This window comes from Galeopterus variegatus, unplaced genomic scaffold (assembly GCF_000696425.1).
Source record: "Galeopterus variegatus unplaced genomic scaffold, G_variegatus-3.0.2 Scaffold822, whole genome shotgun sequence".
In the NCBI taxonomy this organism is placed as follows: domain Eukaryota; kingdom Metazoa; phylum Chordata; class Mammalia; order Dermoptera; family Cynocephalidae; genus Galeopterus; species Galeopterus variegatus.
The window spans coordinates 126,807-150,840 of record NW_007726933.1 but is presented as its reverse complement, the minus strand read 5'-3'; the positions used below and the strand labels follow the sequence as shown (position 1 = coordinate 150,840).

At 37.5% G+C, this 24,034-nt stretch overlaps 2 protein-coding genes across 2 annotated transcripts in view; both read left to right on the top strand.

The window, feature by feature from the left end:
• Positions 1–148: 148 nt before the first annotated feature.
• Positions 149–13,695, top strand: SOCS4 (suppressor of cytokine signaling 4). Its single transcript, XM_008572697.1, has 2 exons — positions 149–390; positions 12,977–13,695. The coding sequence occupies exon 2, from the start codon at positions 13,069–13,071 to the stop codon at positions 13,693–13,695; it is 627 nt and encodes a 208-aa protein (XP_008570919.1). The 5' UTR covers positions 149–390; positions 12,977–13,068.
• Positions 13,696–19,723: 6,028 nt separating this feature from the next.
• The window catches only part of MAPK1IP1L (mitogen-activated protein kinase 1 interacting protein 1-like), an 11,750-nt gene continuing 7,439 nt past the window's right edge, over positions 19,724–24,034 (top strand). Inside the window, exon 1 of the mRNA XM_008572687.1 lies at positions 19,724–19,885. The gene's annotated coding sequence lies outside the window, so the exon portion shown is untranslated. The remainder of the gene's footprint in view (positions 19,886–24,034) is intronic.

Here is a 24,034-nt window from a genome sequence, read left to right as displayed (position 1 = left end):
TCCCGCGCTCGGGCGCGCTCGTCACGCTGCGCATGCGCTGGCCCGCCCCCGCTCAGCACAGGTCTCGACGAAGGTCGCGGGTTGGTGGCGTCAGCTGAGCGCCCGCTGCGATGAGAAAAGCTGGTTGCTGGGGGAGTGAGAAAGGGAGCTGAACACGGAAGTGGTGGCGGCCCCTGGGGAGCAGGCGGGGGTGGTGACCGAGACCTACGAGGCAAGAACCGAGCGCCGAGGGACAGCGGGGGTTGCAGAAAGGCATCCGCCCTGTAGGACCTGTACGAGGTGCAGGAGTGGCTGGTCCTCCCTTCTCCACTCCAGAGAGCGCTCAAGAGTGATGGCGATGGTGATGGCGGCAGTTATTTGGACAGCCCCAGCTAAGCTGCGATCCGGGAGGTGAGCGGGGGAAGGGTGGCCGCTGCCTGGCCTTGCAGGCCCGGATCTTGCTCCTGCCTTCGAGGCTCTCCTCCCAGGCAACCGGATCCCCTTCTTGGGACCCAGATGGAGACAGATCTTTGGGCATCTTCTCTAGAGAAAAGACAAGGCGAGACCTTCTCGAGCCCTTAGTCTTGGCATCCTTCGTGCCCTCGTCTGTCACCTCTGCAGAAATAAAGGAGGAAAGCTTCCATTACCAGTTAAGTTACTCGGTCCCTGGAGGTATGGAGAGTACATTAATTCTTATTTATTGCTAATCTATCCAGATATCCCTGAAGAGGAAAGTAATTTGTTTCCCTATCCAAATCCCACATAAAGTTCACTGAACTGCGTATTTAGATCTAAAAGAAGAATTAAAACTAAGCTATATGGTTGAATATTTCATTTGGTCCTTTCAGTCTGTGCTAAGGCCTTGGCCATTCAGTTTATGCTTTCTTGTGTCTTCACGTTCTCTGTGTCGGTAGACCGATCTCTGAGAAAAACCTTCATGATGATACTCTTTCATTGGTATTTATCTTTGAGAATTTTTCTGGGTTTTTTTTTTTTGTTTTTTTTGTTTTTTTTCTGGTACTCACCTTCCAGTCTCAATCAGACTTATTTTATGACCTAAGTTAGACGTTTTTCAATGTAGAGATTTCCCTATTGTTTTCCAATCTAGTTCCCTTGTGAAAAGTTGCAAGCGCAGTTAGACAAACCGTGGTGTTCTTATGATGGTGGAATCGTATGAGGAATTGTTTTTAGTTCTGGGGCTCCAAATAGGCTTGCCAGACACTGACTGAGGTCTGTATATGAATGAAAAGGAAGAGTGGTTGGCTCAAAAAGAACGTGGGATTTATGGGAAAATAACGTACTGTTGATTTCCAACAGAAGCAAAGGTACCTGAGATGGTGCTTTCTGAGTGACTTAATCTTATTTGGAGATCATTCGTTTTCTGGATAGATTGGTTTATAATTTTTTTGTCAAAGTAACTTAATATCATTGGATAGAGTATGGCGTTCAAGATGAACTCTGATCATAGAGTCCAACAGTCCTAGATTTTAATTTTGACTCTGACACATTGTGTGACCTTGATATGCTTCTTTACTTTCCTGAATGTCAAATTCCTTATCTCCAAAATGGAGAGGTGCCTTCCTCCATTAAACTGAGTACATAGGAGACACTTATGGATGTATGAAACTAATTGTTATTAATGGAGTATTTTTGGTGGTATTTAGTGGTTTCGTTTAAAGTGAGGTTTGTTTAAATTATTATCCAGTAAAAATTTGCAAATATTAAAAGATGTGTTCTTGTTTTTGCTAGTATAATATGTTTTCATAATTCCATTTATTTCAGTCAAAGCCTACAAATTGTAATGGCTTCAGTGAGCTCATGATCTCATTGAGGGAAATAGTCATTCAAACAGTATGTGCAAGATGATAGTACAGTAATGAAATGTGTAACTTAAATATTAGCAAAATTGTCTGATTAAGGTAACAGCATTTTAAGAAGAAACCAATGTATAAATGTCAAAATTTTCACCATGGATTTATTTGTAATTAACAATGCATATCTTTTTTTTTTTTAAAAGATGACCGGTAAGGGGATCTTAACTCTTGACTTGGTGTTGTCAGCACCACGCTCACCCAGTGAGCCAACCGGCCATCCCTATGTGGGATCCGAACCCTTGGCCTTGGTGTTATCAGCACCGCACTCTCCCGAGTGAGCCACAGGGCCGGCCCAACAATGCATATCTTATAGGTGTGGGTAGCTGAAGAACTAACTGGGAATGATGCCAAGTTCACAGATTCAATTACAGTGAAGGCTAGTTAGCTTTGCTCTTTTGTGACCACTCATACTACCCTTAGGTCACAAATATTGCTGGTCTCAAGGGCAATAGGGTGAGAAAACATGGGTATATTATCATTCTAGCAATGGTGGTGTTATATAAAAGGGGTTTTCAAAAAGTTCATGGAAGGATTTGTATTATGTTTTAATTATTTTTTTCCATGAACTTTTTAAAGGTCATATATAAATAATATCATATAGTCTTACATAGTTTATCCGAGAGGCTATATCAGTATTTGCCTTGTGGAAAGAGTTTTAAAAATGCCTTTTCAATAAAATATGTACTTAATGTAAAAATCATTAATCCTGTGAATGATAAGGCTGGAAGAGAATATAACATTTGCTGAGGAGAACAAAGTATTGAAAAAACAACACTGAAGGCAGGATAGAAATCTGAAGATTTTATATTTCCAAGTGTGTCCTGAAACTTACTAGCCTATTTAATTTATTTTTTAGGTAAATAATGCTTGCGCCTGTGTAAACTCCATATGGTATAAAAGGGCATACAGTATAAGTCTCCCTCCTACCCATACTCTCAGCGGTCCAGTTCCCCTGGCTGAAGACAGCCAACATTTGATTCTTGTGTTACACTGACACTTATAGATGGAAAAAATAAGACTCAGAAAGGTTGTGATTTATCTAAAATCATATACCTACCAAATGTCAGAGCTAGAAATAGAACCCAGGTCTTTTACGTAATTCAAGGTAGTCTAACACACTGCTTCTCCAAGTTATAACTGTTTCCATAATACTTAGAATTTAATAAAACATATCAGGACATGAAAGCAATTTTATTTAAGTCTGGAGTCACCTTTTCCTATTTCTGTTGAAGTCTATTTATTTACTAAGTTACCTTGCAAGAAACTCCAAATTTTTTGTCATTAAAGTTTGGTTATTACACCCATACATTATTAAAGAATTCAAAACTTTAAAATTTTTTAAAAGGACATATTTAATATCAAGAGTAATATAAAGTGCTTTATGATATTTCAGAAATGCTGGAGGCTCCTTCACTTCAGATTTTCCAGGTATGTTTTTGTGCAGATTTCCTGGCCTTATGGTGTAGCCTTTGTTTCCTCTTTCCTTTTTCTTAATTTTGCCACTTTCCCACTTCTCATTTTTAGAATTAGCTTCTTCTACATGAAAAGTTCTGAATAATACTAAGAAGCAACTAACACTTATTTTCATTAAGCTCAATGTATGTTGTTTTTATACATTTTAATCCTGGCAGTAAAAACATGAGATAGCTGGCATTATCCAGATTTTACAATGGGGAAACTCAATCTAAATAAGATTTTTAAAGCAAGTAATATACCCAGTGAGTGGCAATTCTGAATTTTATCCCACGTTTTATGAGTTAGCAGCTTACGCTATTTCATCTGCAGCATGCTTATTTTTAAATATGGGATAGTAACAAACAGTGTAGGTTATTAATTATTTATGGGTCTCTAAAACTTTAAAATCTCTCTTTAGACTAAATTGGTCTGGTAGGAAAAAAGTTCAAGGAAATATGCCAAAATATCAAAATTGTTTGCTTCTAGATAATGGAATTACAGCTTTTTTCCTCCTTTTTAAACTTTTATGAATGTTCCATATATTGTATAATGAGCATATATTGTTTTTATAACTAAAAGATTTCAAATTGGAAGGGAAAAAATACTATCTGTTCAATTTATTCCATAAAGTGTTTCAGTAGTATATCTTAAATATTCTGCTTTCTTTTTTGTTTGTTTTTTGTTTTTTTGGCAGCTGGCTGGTTTCTAAGATTCTGTTAATCTTTCATCCATTTTTAGAAGCCCATGTACTTCCAGCATTTAGTTTTCTGCTTTCTTCATCCTAGATTAGCCTTCTTCAGAGACAGGTTCCTAGACATTTCTCCTTATCTTTAGCTAGTAAGTTCAGGAGATATACACTCACTTTAACATTAGCCTGTTAACGTTTTCCCAAAATTTGTTCAGAAAAAGGATTTGTGGTAAATTAAATACAGGCAGCTATGGTGTCAGCCTGTTTCTTTACTGAAGGACCTCGTGGAACCATTTACTAAATATATATTGTAATCTTCCAGAGGAAAAGCATTTCCCAAACTTATTTGGTAAGGAAACCACTATTTCTCCAGAATATGTAAATGTTTTTCAGAACCAGTATCCTCAAGAGTACAGATTGGGAAACACTGGCATAAGCAAATTATAACTAAGAAAGAAAGTAGAAAACGTGGGAAGAAAGGGGAAGGAGAGCATAGTGGTACTAAGTCAATGATTCCTTTTTTTTTTTTTTAATTACTAATCAGTTAAGTCTCATGAACTCTGGCTCAGTAGCATGTAAAAGGATACTTTAAAATATTTACTGGAAGGGCCCACTCGTGGCTCACTTGGGAGAGTATGATGCTGATAACACCAAGGCCATGGGTTTGAATCCCATATAGGGATGGCCGGTTTGCTCACTTCGGAGAGTGTGGTGCTGACAACACCAAGTCAGAGATCCCCTTACCGGTCATCTCTTAAAAAATAAAATAAAATAAAATATTTACTAGAAAATGTACCTCTGTTGCTTTTGTAATAAGGAAAACATTTTTTTTAGTTCAGAGATTGTTCTCATATGAATAAAACTGTTTTCATATTTTTTCATTAACATTTTAAGGAGTTCATCTGTTGTCTGCTATCCAAAAAATTCCATCTGTAGAGCCTAAATGTTTCTACAGAATTCAACTCAAATATCACAAACTATGATCAGAATGCTTTCAAGGAGTTCTTGGGCACGTGATGGCAGGTAAACTTTGGAATCATGGATTTGGTAGGTGAAGTCCCAGGGCTGAATACCAGAGTAATAATTCATTTGTGAATTCTTTATATAGTATTTTTTCCCCCCTTTTTGTCTTTTTTACTGACCGGTAACGGGATCGCAACCCTCGGTGTTGCGCCCGCACCGCGCTCAGCCAGTGAGCGGGAACCGGTCTCCACATGGGATCCGAACCCTCGGCGGGAGTGCCACCGCACTCCCAAGCAGCGCACTCTCCACTGTGCCACCAGGCCAGGCCTTTATGGTAACAGGATCGCAACCCCCGGTGTTGCGCCCGCACCGCGCTCAGCCAGTGAGCGGGAACCGGTCTCCACATGGGATCCGAACCCTCGGCGGGAGTGCCACCGCACTCCCAAGCAGCGCACTCTCCACTGTGCCACCAGGCCAGGCCTTTATATAGTATTTTGAATTATTCTTTTTAGGGTCAAGTTTATCTTAATTTAGTATTTACATGAATTCTCATCTTAGATATAAATCAACATTGTAGACATAAATACTTCAATGAATAATTAATATATACAATAATTCTCTGTTATCCAACATCATAGAGAATACAAATGAATTTTCCAGATAAATGAAATTTGACCCTTTAATTATTGGGTTTTAATTGTTTTCTATAGAAATCTAGAATTAAGATCACCTTCCCAGCCTAATTCAATATAACTAACTAAATATTATTTAAATCTTTTGTTAGTGAAAATTGCCACAATGGGCATTCAGTCTGTTATTGCTGTCATTGCAACTGGCAGTAGAACCTGGGACCAAATGGCTGTAGAATCTGTGAACTTGCCTTCTTGAAAAGGCTTTTATATAAACTAACTTTTTTGACATTTGCTTCTTGCTCATTAAGAAATAATGATTAAAAAAAAAAAAAAGAAAGATGTCACTGTGTACCCCCCAGGGCAGTGTACATAGCTGCCTTCATAAAACATTAATTATTAAGTCAAGAGCCAAAGCAGCCTTCTCCCAAGTGATTCTTTCACTCTCTTAAAAAAAAAAGCTTCTTTGCAGCTACCATCAAAAATCTTTAATTTGTCAGCATCTTTCAAAATATCATTTTTGATTTCTGTACTTATATTTATTGTATTATTATTATTATTTTGATTTCTGTACTTGTATTTATTTACACAAATTGGTGGTAAAGCCACCTTACCATTTTACTCATCTTTAGTCTTAACAGCAATGGGCCGAGCCCGTGGCGCACTTGGGTGAGTGCGGCGCTGGGAGCGCAACAGCGCTCCCGCCGCGGGTTCAGATCCTATATAGGGATGACCGGTGCGCTCACAGCGCTCACTGGCTGAGCGCGGTGTGGCTGATCTCAAAAAGGACAAAAAAATAATAATAATAAAAATTTAAAAAATAACAATAAAAATAATTTTGTTCTTGCTAAAAATTATTGTTTTTATTAAGGGCAATTTGATTGAATTTTTTTATTTTTAAGAATTTTTGTTTAGTGAAGCTGCTGGATTAGAAAATTCTGTTTCCATGTGTTTAAGTGTAAAAATGTGGGAATTTATGTTCATGATTCATTTTTATCACTTTTTGAAATAAAATCAAATAATGTTGAAGGAAATTCTGAATATCTTAAGATGTCTAATAAGATCTCTTCATAGTATAAGCTTCTTTTAAGCAGTTACTTTTAAGATGTTACTTATACCATGAAGTGATTGGTCAACTGCATGTGTTTTTTAAAATATATCTCTCTACCAGCTAGCTTCTGAGGGCCACTTGTTATCTCAGTGATGGTCATGAAATTTATAGCACGTCATTTTGTAAAGGAAAAATGCATAACTCCTCTTAAAAGTTCAACAGCTTGGGGCCGGCCCGGTGGCGCACTGCTACAGTGCGCCGCTTGGGAAGCGCGGCGGCGCTCCCGCGGAGGGTTCAGATCCCACATACAGACCGGCCCACTCACTGGCTGAGCGAGGTGCGGGAGCAACACCGAGGGTTGCGATCCCGTTGCCGGTCCTGGTCCGGTTCGGGCGTGACACTGAGGGTTGCGATCCGTTTCCGGTCACGAAAAAAGACAAAAAGGAAAAAAAAAAAGTTCAACAGCTTATTTAAGTGCTGTGCCTTGAGATAATTAGCAAACTGTGTGTGTTATAAAATTTCCATGGTCATGTCTCATTACAAAGTATTGAAAAGTTTCTCTTCTTTAAAATAATACAGTCCACAAGCCCATTCCAATAATGCTCAAACAGTTGCAGTACACTGAAAGTGAATAAAGGAATGGAGAGGGCTACCATAATTTGTCACTACTTTTATTATTATGTTTAGCTTTTTGGAGCTCCCGCTCTTTCCTCGGGAACAGCACACCATGAGACAAGTGACCATCTGACAATGACTGATGGTAACATTAGCAACCATATATTCAATGTTAATAAATTTTAATTTTTAGACAAATACAAATAGAAGTTAAATTTTCTCCCTACTTTGAAGACCACTGCATTAGATGACATTCTGGACCATAATTGATATGGCAAAACATGCATTTTACAAAAGTGGGACTTCTTGAGCATGAACTCACAAAAGAATAGCTATTTGAAATTAATATAAGGCTATAATTCTGAGATAGATACAAAACGATGACTAGTCAGATGAAGATTTTCATTGCATTAACTCTTTAAGTATAGGTTAATGTGTAGAAAACTCATCTAGGGCAATGATATTTTTACTTTAATTTATGGACACCTGCAGCATTATCACATGTAAGAAAAGTTAAACCTAAAATCCAAAGACAATTCATTGGTACCTATTACATACAAGTGGTAAGCCTTGCCAAAGTAAACCTGTTTTGTTAGCATGTGAACTTGTATAGAGGAAGGCTGAAAAGTAATTCTCTGAGGGAAAATGTCAAATTGTTCTGTAGCTTCATGGTCTGTTGAGTTTCAGCTGTATCTGGCATATTGATCTATTTTTACTTTGAAACATTAGTTATCCCCCTGCAAATTATATTTGCTCCTAAAGATCTCTTTACTTTGTAGTTAGCATTGGGCTAGGGACAAAGGTGTTCTGTAATTTATTATGAACTATTTCTGTAAAACTGGCTTAGATGCTTTAACAAAATAATGTATCTAATCTTCATGGGATTTTTGTAAAAAAGAAAAAATACATGAAAGGTATGTGTTAACATTTATTGAGTACTTAATACATTTAGGATCTGAGCTGAGTACTTTACATGCATTATTTCATTTAATCCCTAGCAGAACAAAGAAATAGATATCATCAATACCTCCATTTTGCAGGTGAATGAACTGAGGTTTCAAGGTCATAGGGCTAATACGAAACAAACCAGACTCAAACCATATTTCTAATGCCTGCCATCACTTTGCTGTGGAACTGCTTCCTTGCCATATAAGGGTATAGAGATATTGAGAATGTTAAAATGGTTAGTGGTGGCTGGTGGGACTATGGAGAGTCTACTTTTTTCTTTATAACATTATACCTGGTTTGATTTTTCATGGTGAGCATGAATTACTTTTATTTTTATGTTTATCAGTGATAAATGCACCTGGGTTAAAAATTAAATTGAGCTGACACGCTTAGATAAGAAATGCTACAGTCCTCTCCTACCCAGTACCAAAAGCATCTGTTTTCAAATCTTTTAACTGTTTTCCTGATATTTACTTTCGTATTTCTAAATAATGGGCTTATACTTCTCTTTCTTGATTCATCAACTTTTTAGACACTGTTGAGTTTCTTTCATGATGGATGAGAATTTACCTCTCTTCTATCCTCTTTCCTCTTTCTCCATCCTCTTATTAAAATTATGTCGCAATTTTGATGAATATGGAAATATTGTTCACTGCTGAAAAGGTAATTTTAAAATTTTCTTTTCTTTCTTATATAACTTGAATTTTTCTGTAATGAATTATTACCTAATTCTTTTTCCGTTTGCTTTCTCATCCTTTCAGTTGAGTTTTCCAAAAGTCAATTCTGTTTTTTTCCTCAAGATCTTCTCCCTTGGAGTCTTATATCCTTGTGTGGTTATATGGACAGATTGCTCTCTAGCAGCTCCAGATACCCACACCTCTGTCTTAAGACTTCCCTCCTTCATCCTCCCCAGAATTCACATTTCTTTCCTGTGTTGAATGTTGTTTCCTGTGTCTCATCTCTTCCTTCGCTTGGAGTTTACTTCCTAATTTTAGAAGAGCACATTATCCAATATGAGGTAAAATTGTTGGTACTCTGCAAATCTGAAAATTTCTTTATTTTGTCCTCATATTTGATTGATAGTTTGGCTTGTTATCCCTTCAAGGTAGGAAACTAACCTCTAGCTTCCAATGTTGCTGTTGACTGTAGTCCTTTGATTGTACTTTTTTCCCTGTCAGGAAGATTTTAATATTTCCTCTCTATCTCTAGGATTCTGAATAACGTACTTTGAATAATTTCATAATAACGTACTTTGATGTTCAGTGGGCTTTTCCAGTATGGAGGTTCATGTCCTTCTATTCTGGGAAATTTTCTAATATAGTTTCTTTGGTAATGTCTCCCCTCCATTTTGTTGTTTTCTATGAAATTTCTATTGATTCTCTAATTTCTTGTGTTTTCTTTGTGGTTAACCATTTTTCCCCTATTTCTTGTATTATTTTCTCAACTTATTTCCAACTTTTTTCTGTCCCCAACTTTTCTGTTGAATATTTTATTTCAGTAATCATATTTTTAATTTTCAAAAATGTCCTTATTCTCTGATTTTTCCCACCCCCTTTTGATAGCATCTTACTCATTCAGTGGTAATATCTAACTTGGAAGAAATGAATTTTTATTTTCTCCTCCTCCCATGGTTACTGGTTTTTCCAAGTTCTGTATGTTTTGGTCTGTCATTCATGTTAGAAACTTTCCTCAAAAGTCTAATGATCCATGAGCATTCATATTCTAGAGTGCACACCTATACTGCCTCGAAGCTGTGTGTGAGTAGGCAGGGCTTGTGGACAGGTGAGCTTTGCTGTATGCTTGGGTTTCCAGCTTTTTATTGGAGGATTCCCAGCTGTCAGCATCTGTAGGTCTTTTCTCTTTGGCCATTCAAATTCTGTAGCAAAATATCTTCCACTATGCTCTTAGGGAGGTATAAGTCTGTCTGCTGGACTTCTGGGAGCTGGATGGAAGAATGGACCAAGGAACTTTCATTTAGTCTATTTTTAGTCCCAAGCCTCCCCTCTACCCTCTGCTGCTTCTGGTGTCCAAAGCCCTAAGCCTCTCTGGTTCTGTTTCTCTTAATAACAATAAATGTCCCATCTCCTCTAAGTGTGGGAGAAAGAACCTGAGAAATCTAAGTACTCCTAAGCAAAATTTCAACCTACCTCGCCATTTTCTACCCTGTTCTCTAGTCGCACTTTCTGTAGCATCATGAACTTTGCCTGCTCTGTTGGCTGCTTATTATCTGTGTCATGCCTGTGCCTGGTGTCACCTGCCTCTCTGCTGCTGCGTCAGTTATTGCTCCTTCATTCCTTTTCTGTCCTCATATTTCTGTAACTCAGCTTATAACTTTGCTAGTTTCATTAAAGATGAGGTTTGTGATTTTGTATCTCATTTTTCCTTGTTGTTTTGAGCTGAATTCTGAGAAAAGGATAGGGCAAAAAGATTTTCACTCAGCCATTTTCAAACCGGATAATTATTTCTTTTATAATCAGAAAAAAACAAAAAGCTATTGTCATCTTGAGTGGAAATCAAATTAGACTACTTATGAAAAAATTTAGTAGTGGAAAGAAACAGTTATCACTGAGGAAGCATTAGAATTATTGTAAGATATTCTAAGAGATTTGGTTATTTTGGAAGGCAGCGAGAAGTTTGAGAGAGAGATAAAAAGAGATTGAAGCAGGGCTCTAGTAAAGGTGGGAATGTCATTAAGAACAGAAGTAAAGAACTTAACTCTAGTTTGGAAATGAAGGAGAAAACGCCATAATTCAGAGGTAGCAAGGAGGCAAGCCAAGGGAGCTCACACCCAGTGGAGTAAAGCTGGTCATACAGCTAATAAACTGCTATTTTGGTATTTATTTAGTAAATAAAAGCACCAGGCATTTCAAACCGTAGTCAAACAGTCTTCATATTCTTTAGCCTACTTTATTGTTTCTGCTTGTTTATTTTTTGTTCAGTGGAATTTAGAAAACTAACAGCCAAAGCGTATCATTAGATATAATTTTGGCTGTGCTAAGTGGTGTTCTTTCTTTCAAAATCAGATAAATATTTTTTCCTAAGGATTTTAAGTGGTTATATACCAGTGAGCTGACTAACTCAAAATAAGCATAAGCACCAGATGCTATTCAGCATTTAGAAATGGAATAACTTTATATGGCAAGTCTGTATCAGGAGGTCACACTTTTATGTACTTGCCAATCATATTTGCCGGAATAGATGCTTGTTTCAAATCCTATTACTTTAAAAATGGAATCAAGTGTCTATAGACATTTACTTGACTGTTGGGATTTTTAATGTTTCTTTGACGTAATCAGAAACAGTCATAATCAGAATGTCGAATTTTTTTTTTTTCCTTTTTGTCTTTTTTCATGACCGGCAACGGATCGCAACCCTCAGTGTCACGCCCGTACCGGACCGGGACCGGCCACGGGATCGCAACCCTCGGTGTTGCTCCCACCCCTCGCTCAGCCAGTGAGCGGCCGGTCTGTATGTGGGATCCGAACCCTCGGCGGGAGCGCCACCGCGCTTCCCAAGCGGCGCACTATAGCAGTGCGCCACCGGGCTGGCCCAGAATGTCGAATTTGACTGATTTTCTCAGTCACAAAATTCAGCTTTCTTTTGTAAAATTTTTGAAATTGTAGAATCCTTCTCCCTAATTCCTGGCTTAAATCTTATTCCATATGAGAATACTTAAGTAAATTTTATCTGTGACAGATTTTTACCATTAGTCTTCATGAAACCCAGTATTGTATGTTGTGAATTGTAATATGTTTAGCCAACTTCATAGGAAAGGCAGTGTCTAATAGGAATTTACCTGCTTGCTTTCAAATGATCAAGAATACAAGGGAGTATATGTGTAAAATGCCAAATTTTTATCTAATTCCATATTTTCTAAAAACTGCCAGACAGATAGTGAAGTTGACCAATTTTTGAAATGAGTTAACAAAACTGCATTGGGAATGTTTGCTTGGCATTCCTACTATTTGATGGTGCTTGTTTATGTAATAAATTCTTAACAGCTTTACAACTTCAAAATGTCCATATTTTGGGCCGGCCCGGTGGCGCACTGGATAGTGCGCCACTTGGGAAGCGCAGTGGCGCTCCCGCCCGAGGGTTCGGATCCCACATACAGACCGGTTCCCACTCACTGGCTGAGCGAGGCACGGGGGCAACGCCGAGGGTTGCGATCCCGTTGCTGGTCCCTGGTCCGGTACGGGGGCAACACTGAGGGTTGCGATCCGTTGCCAGACACGGAAAAAGACAAAAAAAAAAAAAAGTCCATATTTTAATTAGTAGGAAAAGAAACAAGGAGAGGAAAGAGAAGGAACTATACAGAGTAGTCGTTCAGAAACTCAGCTCATAGATTTGTGACTGTCTCTTAACAATGAATTCACTCATCTGCTGTGAAATAAGAAAAATAAGGTGAGGAAAGATCAGCATAAGATGTACTTTAAGACTAGAAAGTATTCACATTCGAGCATATATTGTGGTTGAAATAGAAGACTTGGCTTTTTCTGATCCACATTGAATATTAGCTACGAAAAGAAACTCAGACTCTTGACTCTATGGCACCATTAAATTATTTGTATATGGCAAAGTATTTTATTTAAGTGAGAACAAACTATCTTGGGACTGCCTTCCAACATATCCAGTAGTCTCTAATTTATGTACTAATTTGTGTACATATTTTCATGCATTAATTATGCTTTTTCATCTCATGTCTAATTGGGGCTAAATATATAAACTATACAGTGGACAGCAAATGGTTAATGACTTTTTTTTTTTCCCTTAGATACATCCAGAAAGTGTCCAGAAGAAACTTCCTGCAAGAAAAACTGAAAAAGCCATATTTATAACACAGGAATTTCTGGATAATTCATAAAAATGGCAGAAAATAGTGAAAATAATAGTAAAACTGTAGATGTAAGGCCCAAAACTACTCGGAGTAGAAGTGCTGACAGAAAGGATGGTTATGTGTGGAGTGGAAAGAAGTTATCTTGGTCAAAAAAGAGTGAGAGTTGTTCAGATGCTGAAACAGTGAATGCGATAGAGAAAACTGAAGTTCCCTTAAGGAACCAAGAAAGGAAGCACAGCTGTTCATCTATCGAGTTGGACTTAGATCATTCCTGTGGACATAGATTTTTAGGCCGATCTCTTAAGCAGAAACTGCAAGATGCTGTGGGGCAGTGTTTTCCACTAAAGAATTGTAGTAGTCGGCACTCTTCAGGGCTTCCATCTAAAAGAAAAATTCATATCAGTGAACTCATGTTAGATAAGTGTCCATTCCCACCTCGATCAGATTTAGCCTTTAGGTGGCATTTTATTAAACGACATACTGCTCCTATAAATCCCAAATCAGATGGGTGGGTAAGCACAGACTTGTCTCAAAGTGAGTCGAGGGAAGGTCAGCCCAAACAAAGAAGAAACATGGAAGAAAATGTAAACTGTTTCTCACATACTAATGTTCCACCCTGTGTCATAACTACCAACAATGCATATGAGAATACTTAAGTAAATTTTATCTGTGACAGATTTTTACCATTAGTCTTCATGAAACCCAGTATTGTATGTTGTGAATTGTAATATGTTTAGCCAACTTCATAGGAAAGGCAGTGTCTAATAGGAATTTACCTGCTTGCTTTCAAATGATCAAGAATACAAGGGAGTATATGTGTAAAATGCCAAATTTTTATCTAATTCCATATTTTCTAAAAACTGCCAGACAGATAGTGAAGTTGACCAATTTTTGAAATGAGTTAACAAAACTGCATTGGGAATGTTTGCTTGGCATTCCTACTATTTGATGGTGCTTGTTTATGTAATAAATTCTTAACAGCTTTACAACTTCAAAATGTCCATATTTTGGGCCGGCCCGGTGGCGCACTGGATAGGTAACCAAAGAGTACTTAAATAGTTTTTCATTATTTTAAATTAAACTTGAATAAAGATTCAAGAAATAAAGATGAGCTCAGTATTTATGAAGCTTAATATTGTTTTTGATCTTCAAGTTGCAGATAATTATTACTGTCTTCACAATTAACTTATGTCTTTAACATGGCTTCAAAAAAAGGAAAGCCTTTTTAAAAAAATTTTTTGGGCAGCTGGCCAGTAAAGGGTTCCGAACCCTTTACCTTGGTGTTATCAGCACCACATTCTAACCAAGAGAGCTAACCGGCCAGCCTTAGGGAAAGCTTTTTCACAGCTACATGGCATATGCCGTAGCGAATAGTACTGGACAAAAGTGGTAATATTTTAAATTTACTTTCCCAAGAGCAGGCAACATTTTTAGAAACATCATCAGCCCAATGTAACTAATAAAGATAAATGGACTGATATCCTAACTCTTCTTTTTTAAATGAATCAATGAATAATCTCCTAAACAGACTGTCTAGTTTTTCTTCTGGTGAGCTGCTTACCCCTTTGTACAAATTGGCATTTTTAATATCATAGTAATTGATTTCATAATGCTAGTTTAGTTATATTAGAAAACTTCTTCTACCTGGATTGAAAGAAATTTGACTCATAAATTTCCAAGTTAGAACAAATGTTTCTTGATTGCCATTGCTTTTATGTTGAAGTAGCATTTCTCTTTCTTGCAGTTTTGCTGTTAACATAAAGATGGCATTTTTCAGTAATAGTTTTGAAATAAATTTTTAGTATTTATTACAAAATTAAATTGGGAAAATCTCTATTACCATTATCTTCTAGCATTTCTTCTTCAGTGATCTCAAGATTGTCTTGGTCTCAATGAGAGGTAGCTACTAAAATGGTAACTCTCTTAGCAATGATGAGGCTCAGGATATAACACCAATGTCAAGGTAAATATCTCTTCTAAAGATATTTACCTTTTACAAAGGTAGGAAAGTCTCATACTACCTCATCTTAATTGTGGCGCTTTTGTAGATCACTGGGAAGCTTATATTATTAACTAATTTATAACACTTACTAAATGTCCATCTTTGGTGAAAGAAAATTAATAGTGTGGTAAGACTCTACCCATGATTATAGTTTTTTATCAGAATTTGATAATAATACTTTCTGTTTCTATGAAACAATTATTTTAAATATTTTTCTTTTAAAAATAACTTTTTATCAGTACAGAAAAACCTAAGGGATGACTGACTAGCTTACAAATGTTCTGTTAAAGGGTAGTTTTATAATGAAATATAATTATGTTGTCTTTTATAGTGGTAAAAATTAGTGTTTATATGAAAGTCAAGATCTAAGTAGCTTTTCATATAATTCAAACTGATTGCTTGTGATACATGTCTGGCTTTTTTATTTTTTCAATTTTAAGGTATTAACAGCTGTTAACATTTTCAAAATACTGCCATGTATGTAGCCCTGAAGTAGATTATCTAATAAATGAGAACGGGAAAGAGACTCATTTATTCTGAAATGGTTTGTATTTTTTCCTTTGGTATTTGCTACAATGAAAAGAAATTTGGAAAGTAGAGATATGAAGACTTGAGAAGGGAATTGTTTACCATGAAGGGAAAAGAGTAATAAATTTTTTTAAACATTGAGATTGGAATTTAGAAAGGTTACCCCCTTTCTCTGTTTCATTATGAGGATGCATTTGGGAGAACAACCAGTACTCAGAAACTAACTCATAAAACATGCAAAAAATATATTTATTGGATTAAAATGAGTAAATTTTTTTATTGTAAATTATAAGAGGAACAATGTGGGGGAATATAAATATATCTAAATACAAATTTTATAACTCAAAGTTGGACATTAGGAACAATTGAAAAGTATAAATTCCAGAGTTGAGAAAGCATTCAGCATGGTGAAAATGTGTAGAGTTTATTGGTGAGAGAGGATGGAGCTAAAAGAAACAAGATAAAATATTAAAATTAAGAATTCAGGCATTGCCTCAGGGAAAAGCCTTGACAATGAAAGGGAACTACTTAATTGCTAATAGCTAGTCTGGACCAGACACTTAACTGCGCTTTGGGAATCATACTGTACTAACCAGGAAATAAACTTGACTTTGCTATTTTTCTCTGAAGATTTTCAGGACATCCCCTCTCCCCCCTTTTCTTAAACATAGCATCTTAATTCGTACTATAATTCCTGAAATATGCTGATTGGGTTTTTTTTTAGGTTCCTCGAGCATTTTTTAATGAAGAGTCCTATGTGATTTTTCTGTAACCATGCCATTCACTTAAATAATTCATAGAGGGAGTGGTTTAATTTAAAGGAAGACCTAACAGGAAGAAGATTAAAGGAAGCTTTTAGTCAGCCTGTGGCTAGATTTATTGATTTGGTGATCAAACCTGTGTTCTTTCCTAAATTTCAGCTAATGGCCAACTGTGGTCAAAGAATAGCTTTCAGTTAAAGTTTTGATTTCTTATTATAAATAATATAACGAATGTGTTAGTAATTAGAAATCCTTTAAAAAGTAGGAAAGATATGGCAAATAGGACTCTATACAAATCCCATTTCTTTTTATAAGAAAAAAGCACATAAACCATTATTACTTATTCATGAGCCAAAGCCATTAAGAAGATAGAGTTATCAGCTTCCTGTCTCTAAAGTTTGGATCATTTTTATGGCTCCATGTAATAGCTTCCTTCCTCTTGAGATCTAACAAACTCTTACTTTTTATTTAAGACATTTCTTATCACTTTTAGTTATGATCAGAATCTATAAATAGCTTATAATATTGATTTTGGTAGAGCATATTTCACAGGAAAGTAGACTTAAGACATTCCTGGAGATAACAAAAGGAAAACAATGTTTTAGGTATAAAAAAGCCTGTGTAATGTTAGGTAATTTAATGCCCAGATGAATAAAAGATTTTAAGTCAAGCAAATTATTGTTTTTACTTTGGTAAAAAAGCCTGTACAATTTTTGTTTTAACAACCAGTTTTACATTTTTATTTCTAGGGAAAGAACAGAAAGCACAAAAGGTTTTTCTTTATTAATGACCTACTAAAAATAAGCATTGCTACAAGAGTTTGTCTGTATATAATTCTACTATATTAAGATGTTCGACATAAAAATGGAGGTAACTTTTTAAAATAGATTGGCTGTTAAGTAAAAATGTGGACTAATGGATATAACCCAATGAGAAGGGATTTAGGGCACACGATTTCTATTTCAAATAAAGCCAAAGTCTATTTTTTATTTACTTTTAAATTTTGAATAGATTACTCAGTCCTAAACCTTCTTTGCCTTCATCTCCTACAAAATGTAGTAATTATACTGTGTCTCAACTTCCTGAAGGTTAATTCTTCAGTAAGAGGTGACTCTTGGAGCATCCTTGAAAATAATTGCTATACAGCCGTTAAGTACTAATGTGATGAAAGGTTTTCAAAATATTCCCTTAGTGGACCTGCAGAGAATCACATTCATTTCTTTTAGTCTGTAATAGGCTTTCTTGGCTTGACTTGACAATAGAGATAACGGTACAATTTGGATTTATAGTTTAAACTCTGCGATTAGATGAACAATTGCAATTTCCTCCTACTCTTTATAAGGTCTATGTAAAACTGATGTTTGCCTAACTTATTTTAAAAGTTGATTACATTTTCAGCAAATAAAGATAATCACTTTTGCCATGGTTATAATCAAATCTAAGCTTTTAGACTTGAGAGCCATGGTGTAAAACTCGAGGTTTACTGAAATCATTCTGACTTTGCTAGAGTTGGATAAATTCTGTATAAGCCAAGTATGAACTTGATGTACACTTGAGTATACAGAGTTTAAGTAGTAACCTCACAAAGATATTTCTCTTGTCATTCAGGCTTGTATGATCCACACTTTTTCCACTTTGATTTCTAATCCTGAAGTTGAATGTTTCTTTTTGGATATGAGTTCAAATAAATTGATCTGAATAAATTTTCATGTCTTAATTAAAACTTCATATGTAAAATCCAAAGGCTTTGTGTTTTGTTTTAAAAGACATATTACCTCACACATTCAAATTAGAATCTGAAAAAGAGAAATGAAAAAATCTGCTCTTCTAACTTATAAAACACTCCTTTTAGTCTTTAGTGTATCCATTTGGGTCTTCCAGAAGCAGATGCCAAGATGCAATTAGATGTGCAAGAGATTTATTTGGGGTGAAACACCTATGAAGGATAAAGGGGAAGGGAGCCTGAGAAGGTGAGGAAGTCCATACCACATTGCAGGGCTGACACCTGTGAAAGGTTGGAAGGAAGGATTGGGTAGTGTGAGCTTCAGACCACAGTGCAGTTCTGAAAGAGCACTACATGGGGAGTTAGTTCCCAAGTAAAGGTTACCGGTAGACAAGTCCACATGGGACAGGAATGGTCTAGCTCTAGAACCCCCATGCTCAGTTATAGGTTGTAGATAGGGAAAAGCTGAGGGTTACCCATCGCTCTCATACACAGGGCCAGGACCAGGGTGAGATGAGTGAGGCACTCGGGCACAAAAGTTTTTTGACCATAGACTCAGTAAGGAAGATAATATTTACCCATCGCTCTCATACACAGGGCCAGGACCAGGGTGAGAATGAGTGAGGCACTCGGGCACAAAAGTTTTTTGACCATAGACTCAGTAAGGAAGATAATATTTTGATGCAGTATTCTAAAATCAGAACTGATGCAAAAAAAAAAAAAAAATCGATGATCAAAATGCAAAGCTTTAAGTCAAGACCAGAACGTTACTGACTCCCTGTTCAGGCTGCAATATGGCTCCACAAGGCACTGCTGGTTCACTGCCTCCTATGAGAGCAGCATAGGTCCTCCACACTAGTGCAATTTTCCAAAGACCTGTGCCCTTATCCAAAAATATGTCGTCCTGAGCTTAGGTATTTGAAGTTCCTCTATTGCTCCTTTTTCAGTATGAGAATTATGTGTGCTGTGGAGCATACCCAAATGTCCACCCACTGACCCACTAATGCCTTTCACAAAGAAGCAAAACGTAAGTATATACATACTTTTAATATATATTGTGTAAAAAATATACACATATGTATATTATGTATATATGTATATTTTGCACACCATATAATTACGAGATTTTCATGACTAGGTAGCAGATTCCTTGACGGCTGGTGCCAAGTGTCAGTCATCTGAACCTGACGCTACTTAAATGTTTATTAAGAAATGAACATGTGGGGAAGATTTTTTGCAGGAAAAATCCGCAAAGACAGGTACTCCTTTAGAAAATATCAATTTGTCAAGCAATTTGCAAACGTCTTCTCTTTCCCGTATTGATCCTTTAGCCTCCCGAATTTTGGCCCGCGAGTCTGGATCCCCGAGTCGGGCCGCAATCCGACGGCATCCATGCCCAGCCTGCTTCCGGGCCTGGCTGTAAAACCGCTGTGCGTAGGGACTCAAGAATCTGCCCACAAGTCACTCCATGCAACAAGTTAGCAATTCCCGCCGGGCTGCCTCGAACATCACAGTCCACCGGCGTTTCCTTGGAACTCCGGAAAATCCGGGAGCTTTCCGTCCGCCTGTAGCCGGCGCCAGGAGGAGCCGCGCCGCCAGCGGCCTGCGGGTGGCGCGCGCGGCCAGGCCCGAGGGGGTGGAGGGAACGCGGGTGGGGGCGGCGCAGTCGGCGCTTCCTGTTCCGGCAGCAGGAGGAGCCGCGCGCTGCTGGCGCTGGTAGTGCTGCTGCCGCCGCCGCTGCCGCCAGTCAGACTGCACAGGGTCCTTCAGCGCCCAGTTCCCTCGGACCCATCGCCGCTTCTAGACTCTGCCGTGGTTTCGGATCCCGCCGGGTGAGGCTGCTTGGGCGCTTGGGGGGGTCGTGGAAGGGAAAGAGGGAGCTGAAGCTGCGGGGCAGGCGGGCGCTGGCAATGGCGGTGCATCGAGTTACCTCCAGTGCGTGGGCCGTGGTCGCCTCCTTGGGGGCTGGGGCCAGGCAGCTTTCTCGTCACCTTTCTTCGCGCCACGGGCTGCCCCCATCGCCCCTCAGGCAGAAGGCGTCGGAAGCCGCTGACGTCGCGCCCCTCGGGGCTCTCGGCGCGTGACGTCAGGCCTGGCGCGGGGGCCGGGGCGGGAGCGGCCGACCCCTCCCCCACCCTTTCCCGGGCGGGCGCGACCCGCTTGGAGGCCGGTTCGCTCTGGTTGATCACGGCTTCCTTTGTTCGTTCGGCCCGAAGGGGCTGCCAAACTTGCACCCCTTGGCCCTGACACCCTCGTCACCCCTCTTCGTTAATTCCTAACAAAAAGGCCCGAACGGTTTCGTACAAGAATCTCTGGTGCTTGTTTTAGATCATCCGCAATGTGACGACGTTCTGATTATTATTGATTAGAAGAGTTGCTTAATACATTGATGAATACCCATGACAAACTACTAGAAGTGCTGAGTTCTGTAGTCTTTTTTTTTTTTTTTTTTTTTTTTTTACCATTTAGGACATATTATGCATAGTAGCTTATAAATAGCTGAACTGTTTTCCTCTTTACCTTGAAAACCAAGTAGTGCTTTTAGTAGATAAAGAGTCTGATGTTGAAGCATCAAACCAGAAAAAAAAAAATACAGTATCACTACTAGAAAAATACACACTCATACACCTGGTGGTTGTAAAGGCCTGCTTTGGAAACGAACCCTCATTACAAGCAAGGGTAGCCTTCAGGGGTATTTCAGAAGTTCTTTGTTCAGTGGTGTTCTTTGGACAGGAAGAATAGAAATTTTTCTTGGTGCTGGCGTCTCTAAGACCACTACGCAAAACTAGTTTGCTTCAGAAACTGTTGAGTTGCTTATATTAGAATGTTTTTTTCCTCTTTCCATGTGGAATTAATACCCCTCCCCAGTCTCTTAATCGAAACCCTTGGAGCCAGTGTGTTTTGGAATTCAGGAATCTTTGGATTTTAGAAAGATAGTATGTTACATAGGCAACAGATAGCATCTCCAGCAGAGGCTGAGACAGCACTCCAAAATCCAACATTAATATTTGTGCAATAATAGATATTCATTCTGGATGGGAATTAATAAAAACTATAAATAGCTTCAAGACAGATTTTTCCACCAAATAAGTTTTGTGCCAGAGTTTTCTTTCATGTTCAGATGTTTCTGGATTGAAAATGGCAGATAAAGGTTTATGGACCTATGATAGCAATTGTAAAAGCTAACAGTTGAGTTTTTGCTATATGCCAGACAGTGACTAAGAGATTTGTTTATTTATTTTATGTCTCACAGCAAATGAGGTGGATACTATTTCTATCTTCCTTTACCTATGAGGTTTGTCGAGTTGGACTTGTCCAGAGTTCAGCTAGTCAGTAAGAGCTGCAGTTTTATCCAGTCATACTTTGGTGTTCACTCTTTTAACCATCTGCTGCATGTCAGTATATAAAGGATGACAAGAAAATTTGATATTTGTTGCCCACCCACTATTTTCCAAGCACTGTTTTAGAGGCTTGATTGGACAGTCTCATTTAGTCCCTCACATTACTGGCCTGTTGTTTATAGTTGAAGAAACGGAAGTTCATTAAGGTGAGCTTGCTCAAGTGAAATGAGTCAAACCCTGGTCTAAGGTCTCTCTGCTAAGACTTTCATATCCCTGCCTTTTCTTGCTGTATTCCAAGCAATCTGAACTGCTTATACTTCCCCGCATTCTTTTCACCTCACTCCCAGCTTTTACACAAACTGTTCTTTCCCTAGGCCCCCCACCACCACCCTCTACTCCCAGCTCTTTGCATATTGTTCCTTCCTGACTGCAAAGATACCACTTCTCAGGAATTTCCATGCAATACTAATTTCTCCAAAGCCCAATACTGTGCCTGGCACATGTGTTCTGATAAGTATCGGAATAAAAATAAAAAATATTACTGGAAATTTTAAATATTCAAAAACTTTCAAAACCCAGTTTCTTAAGTTGCCCAAATGTAAAAAATAGAACATAATCTGATAAATGAACCAATACTAAAATCTAGCATATATTCTAATTCAGAATTTATATTTTCAGTGCTAATACATACCATCAGCGCCCCCACATCTAAACAAATCAATACAGAAATCCTGACTTTTCTTAGTTTCTCTTAATATCTTAAATGTGTACAGTATTTTATAGGTTATTGTGTTACCATCTTTGAGTTAGCCAGGAATTATAACTGTTTTACAGTTGGGAAAATGGTCTCTTGTTAAGAAGCTTGCCTTTGTCAAAAGACTCAGTCAAAAGGATTGTTTCATAGCTGTGTAGTCCCGTACTGCTTATCATTCCATCATGATATAATGGCCATCTGAAATATTCCTTGTAAACAGTCACTGGTTATTTATGGAGTTCAACTTACTTAAACTTCCCAGTGATTAAATTGTCATTTTACTCAAAAGGCTGTAGGAGTTAAAGAAATGTAATGTTTTACTTAATAGCATAATTCAGATATTTTGGAATAGCATTTTAGAAAATCTATGTATTTTTACATCCTGAAAGCTCTCTTCATATTGAAACATTGATACCCAACTGTATTTTTTACCATTTTTATATGAAAGTATCACCCAAAGAGCACATTGAAATGCTTCCAGTTAATATGAACACTGTTTATTTTAGGCATGGAGAGCAAGTCACTTTACTAACATAATGCTATAGAATAGGAGGTGACTTGTTTCTAATTCCTTTGGTCAGGACTTCGTTATATAATAAGATTTTAGCACCTTCTCTTTCTTGCAGACTTTGATTTTGAACTTGAAAACTAAAGCCAGAGTTGTGAATCAGCTTGATACTATTAACTTATGTAATAATATATATTTTATGTAATTCTACAAGAGTTAACTGCCTATCGTGTATGTATGTTTTTGAAAAACTGAGAAAATAGTAATTTTGAAAACCTGAACAGCAAGACCATATGAAATTGAATGAGTCACTTTGTTAGACTCTCCGTTCCAGAATTAATGTGAACTTTGATACAGAACCATCTTGTTTCAGACTCATCCTGTTTGAAAACCCATTGTCAATCTTAGGTAGACTTTAAACTTACCATGCATTGAAAAAGTTTTTTTTAGCATAGGTCCTAAAAATATTAATATGTGATGTGTTTTAGTGTAAAACAAACTTTAATGTGGGGATAAATGGGTAATTGTATTTGCTATACGTTGAAGATGTGTTTTTTGATATTCAGAATAAAAAGTAAGGATATAACAGTTGGGATTTAGTAGGCTTCGTGTTCTTTTCCTTTATCATTCCTCATGATAACCAAATTATAATTAAAAATGAAACTCTAAGAATGCAAGGATGGCTCAATATTAATCAGCCTATTAACTAGCAAAATAGGAATAAATAAACCTAGTAACAGAGTCATAAATAAAAATTTTCTTAGTGTAATTTTCAAAAATCTCAAACTAAAAAAGGATTATACTTAAACATTAGAAGCGTTCCCAGGAGGGTTGGAAATAAGATCACTGTGCTCACTATCACTATTTAACATTTCATTTTTTAAGTTCTAGCTTATACAAAAGAGAAAAAAGGCATAAATATTGGAAAGAGAAAGTAAAATTATTTTGTGCAAATGGTATAATTCTTTACCTGGAACCCCCAAAGAATCAGCCGAGAAACTTCTAAGAGTAAAATAATTCAGTAATATTGTTGCTTACAAAAGTACTACACTAAGACTTTAAAAGCTTTTCCCATGTATGAACAACCAGTTAGACTCTTTTCTTCCATCATATTTTCTATTAACAAGGAAAAAGTTTAACAGTTAGAAATCTTCCTCTCAAGAAATGTGTAGAAGACCTGATGGAGAAAATAAACTACTATAGGGGCCGGCCCCTGGCTCACTTGGGAGAGTGTGGTGCTGATAACACCAAGGCTGTGGGTTCAGATCCTATATAGGGATGGCCGGTTCGCTCACTGGCTGAGCGTGGTGCTGGCAACACCAAGCCAAGGGTTAAGGTCCCCTTACCAGTCATCTATTTAAATAAACAGAAAAAGAAA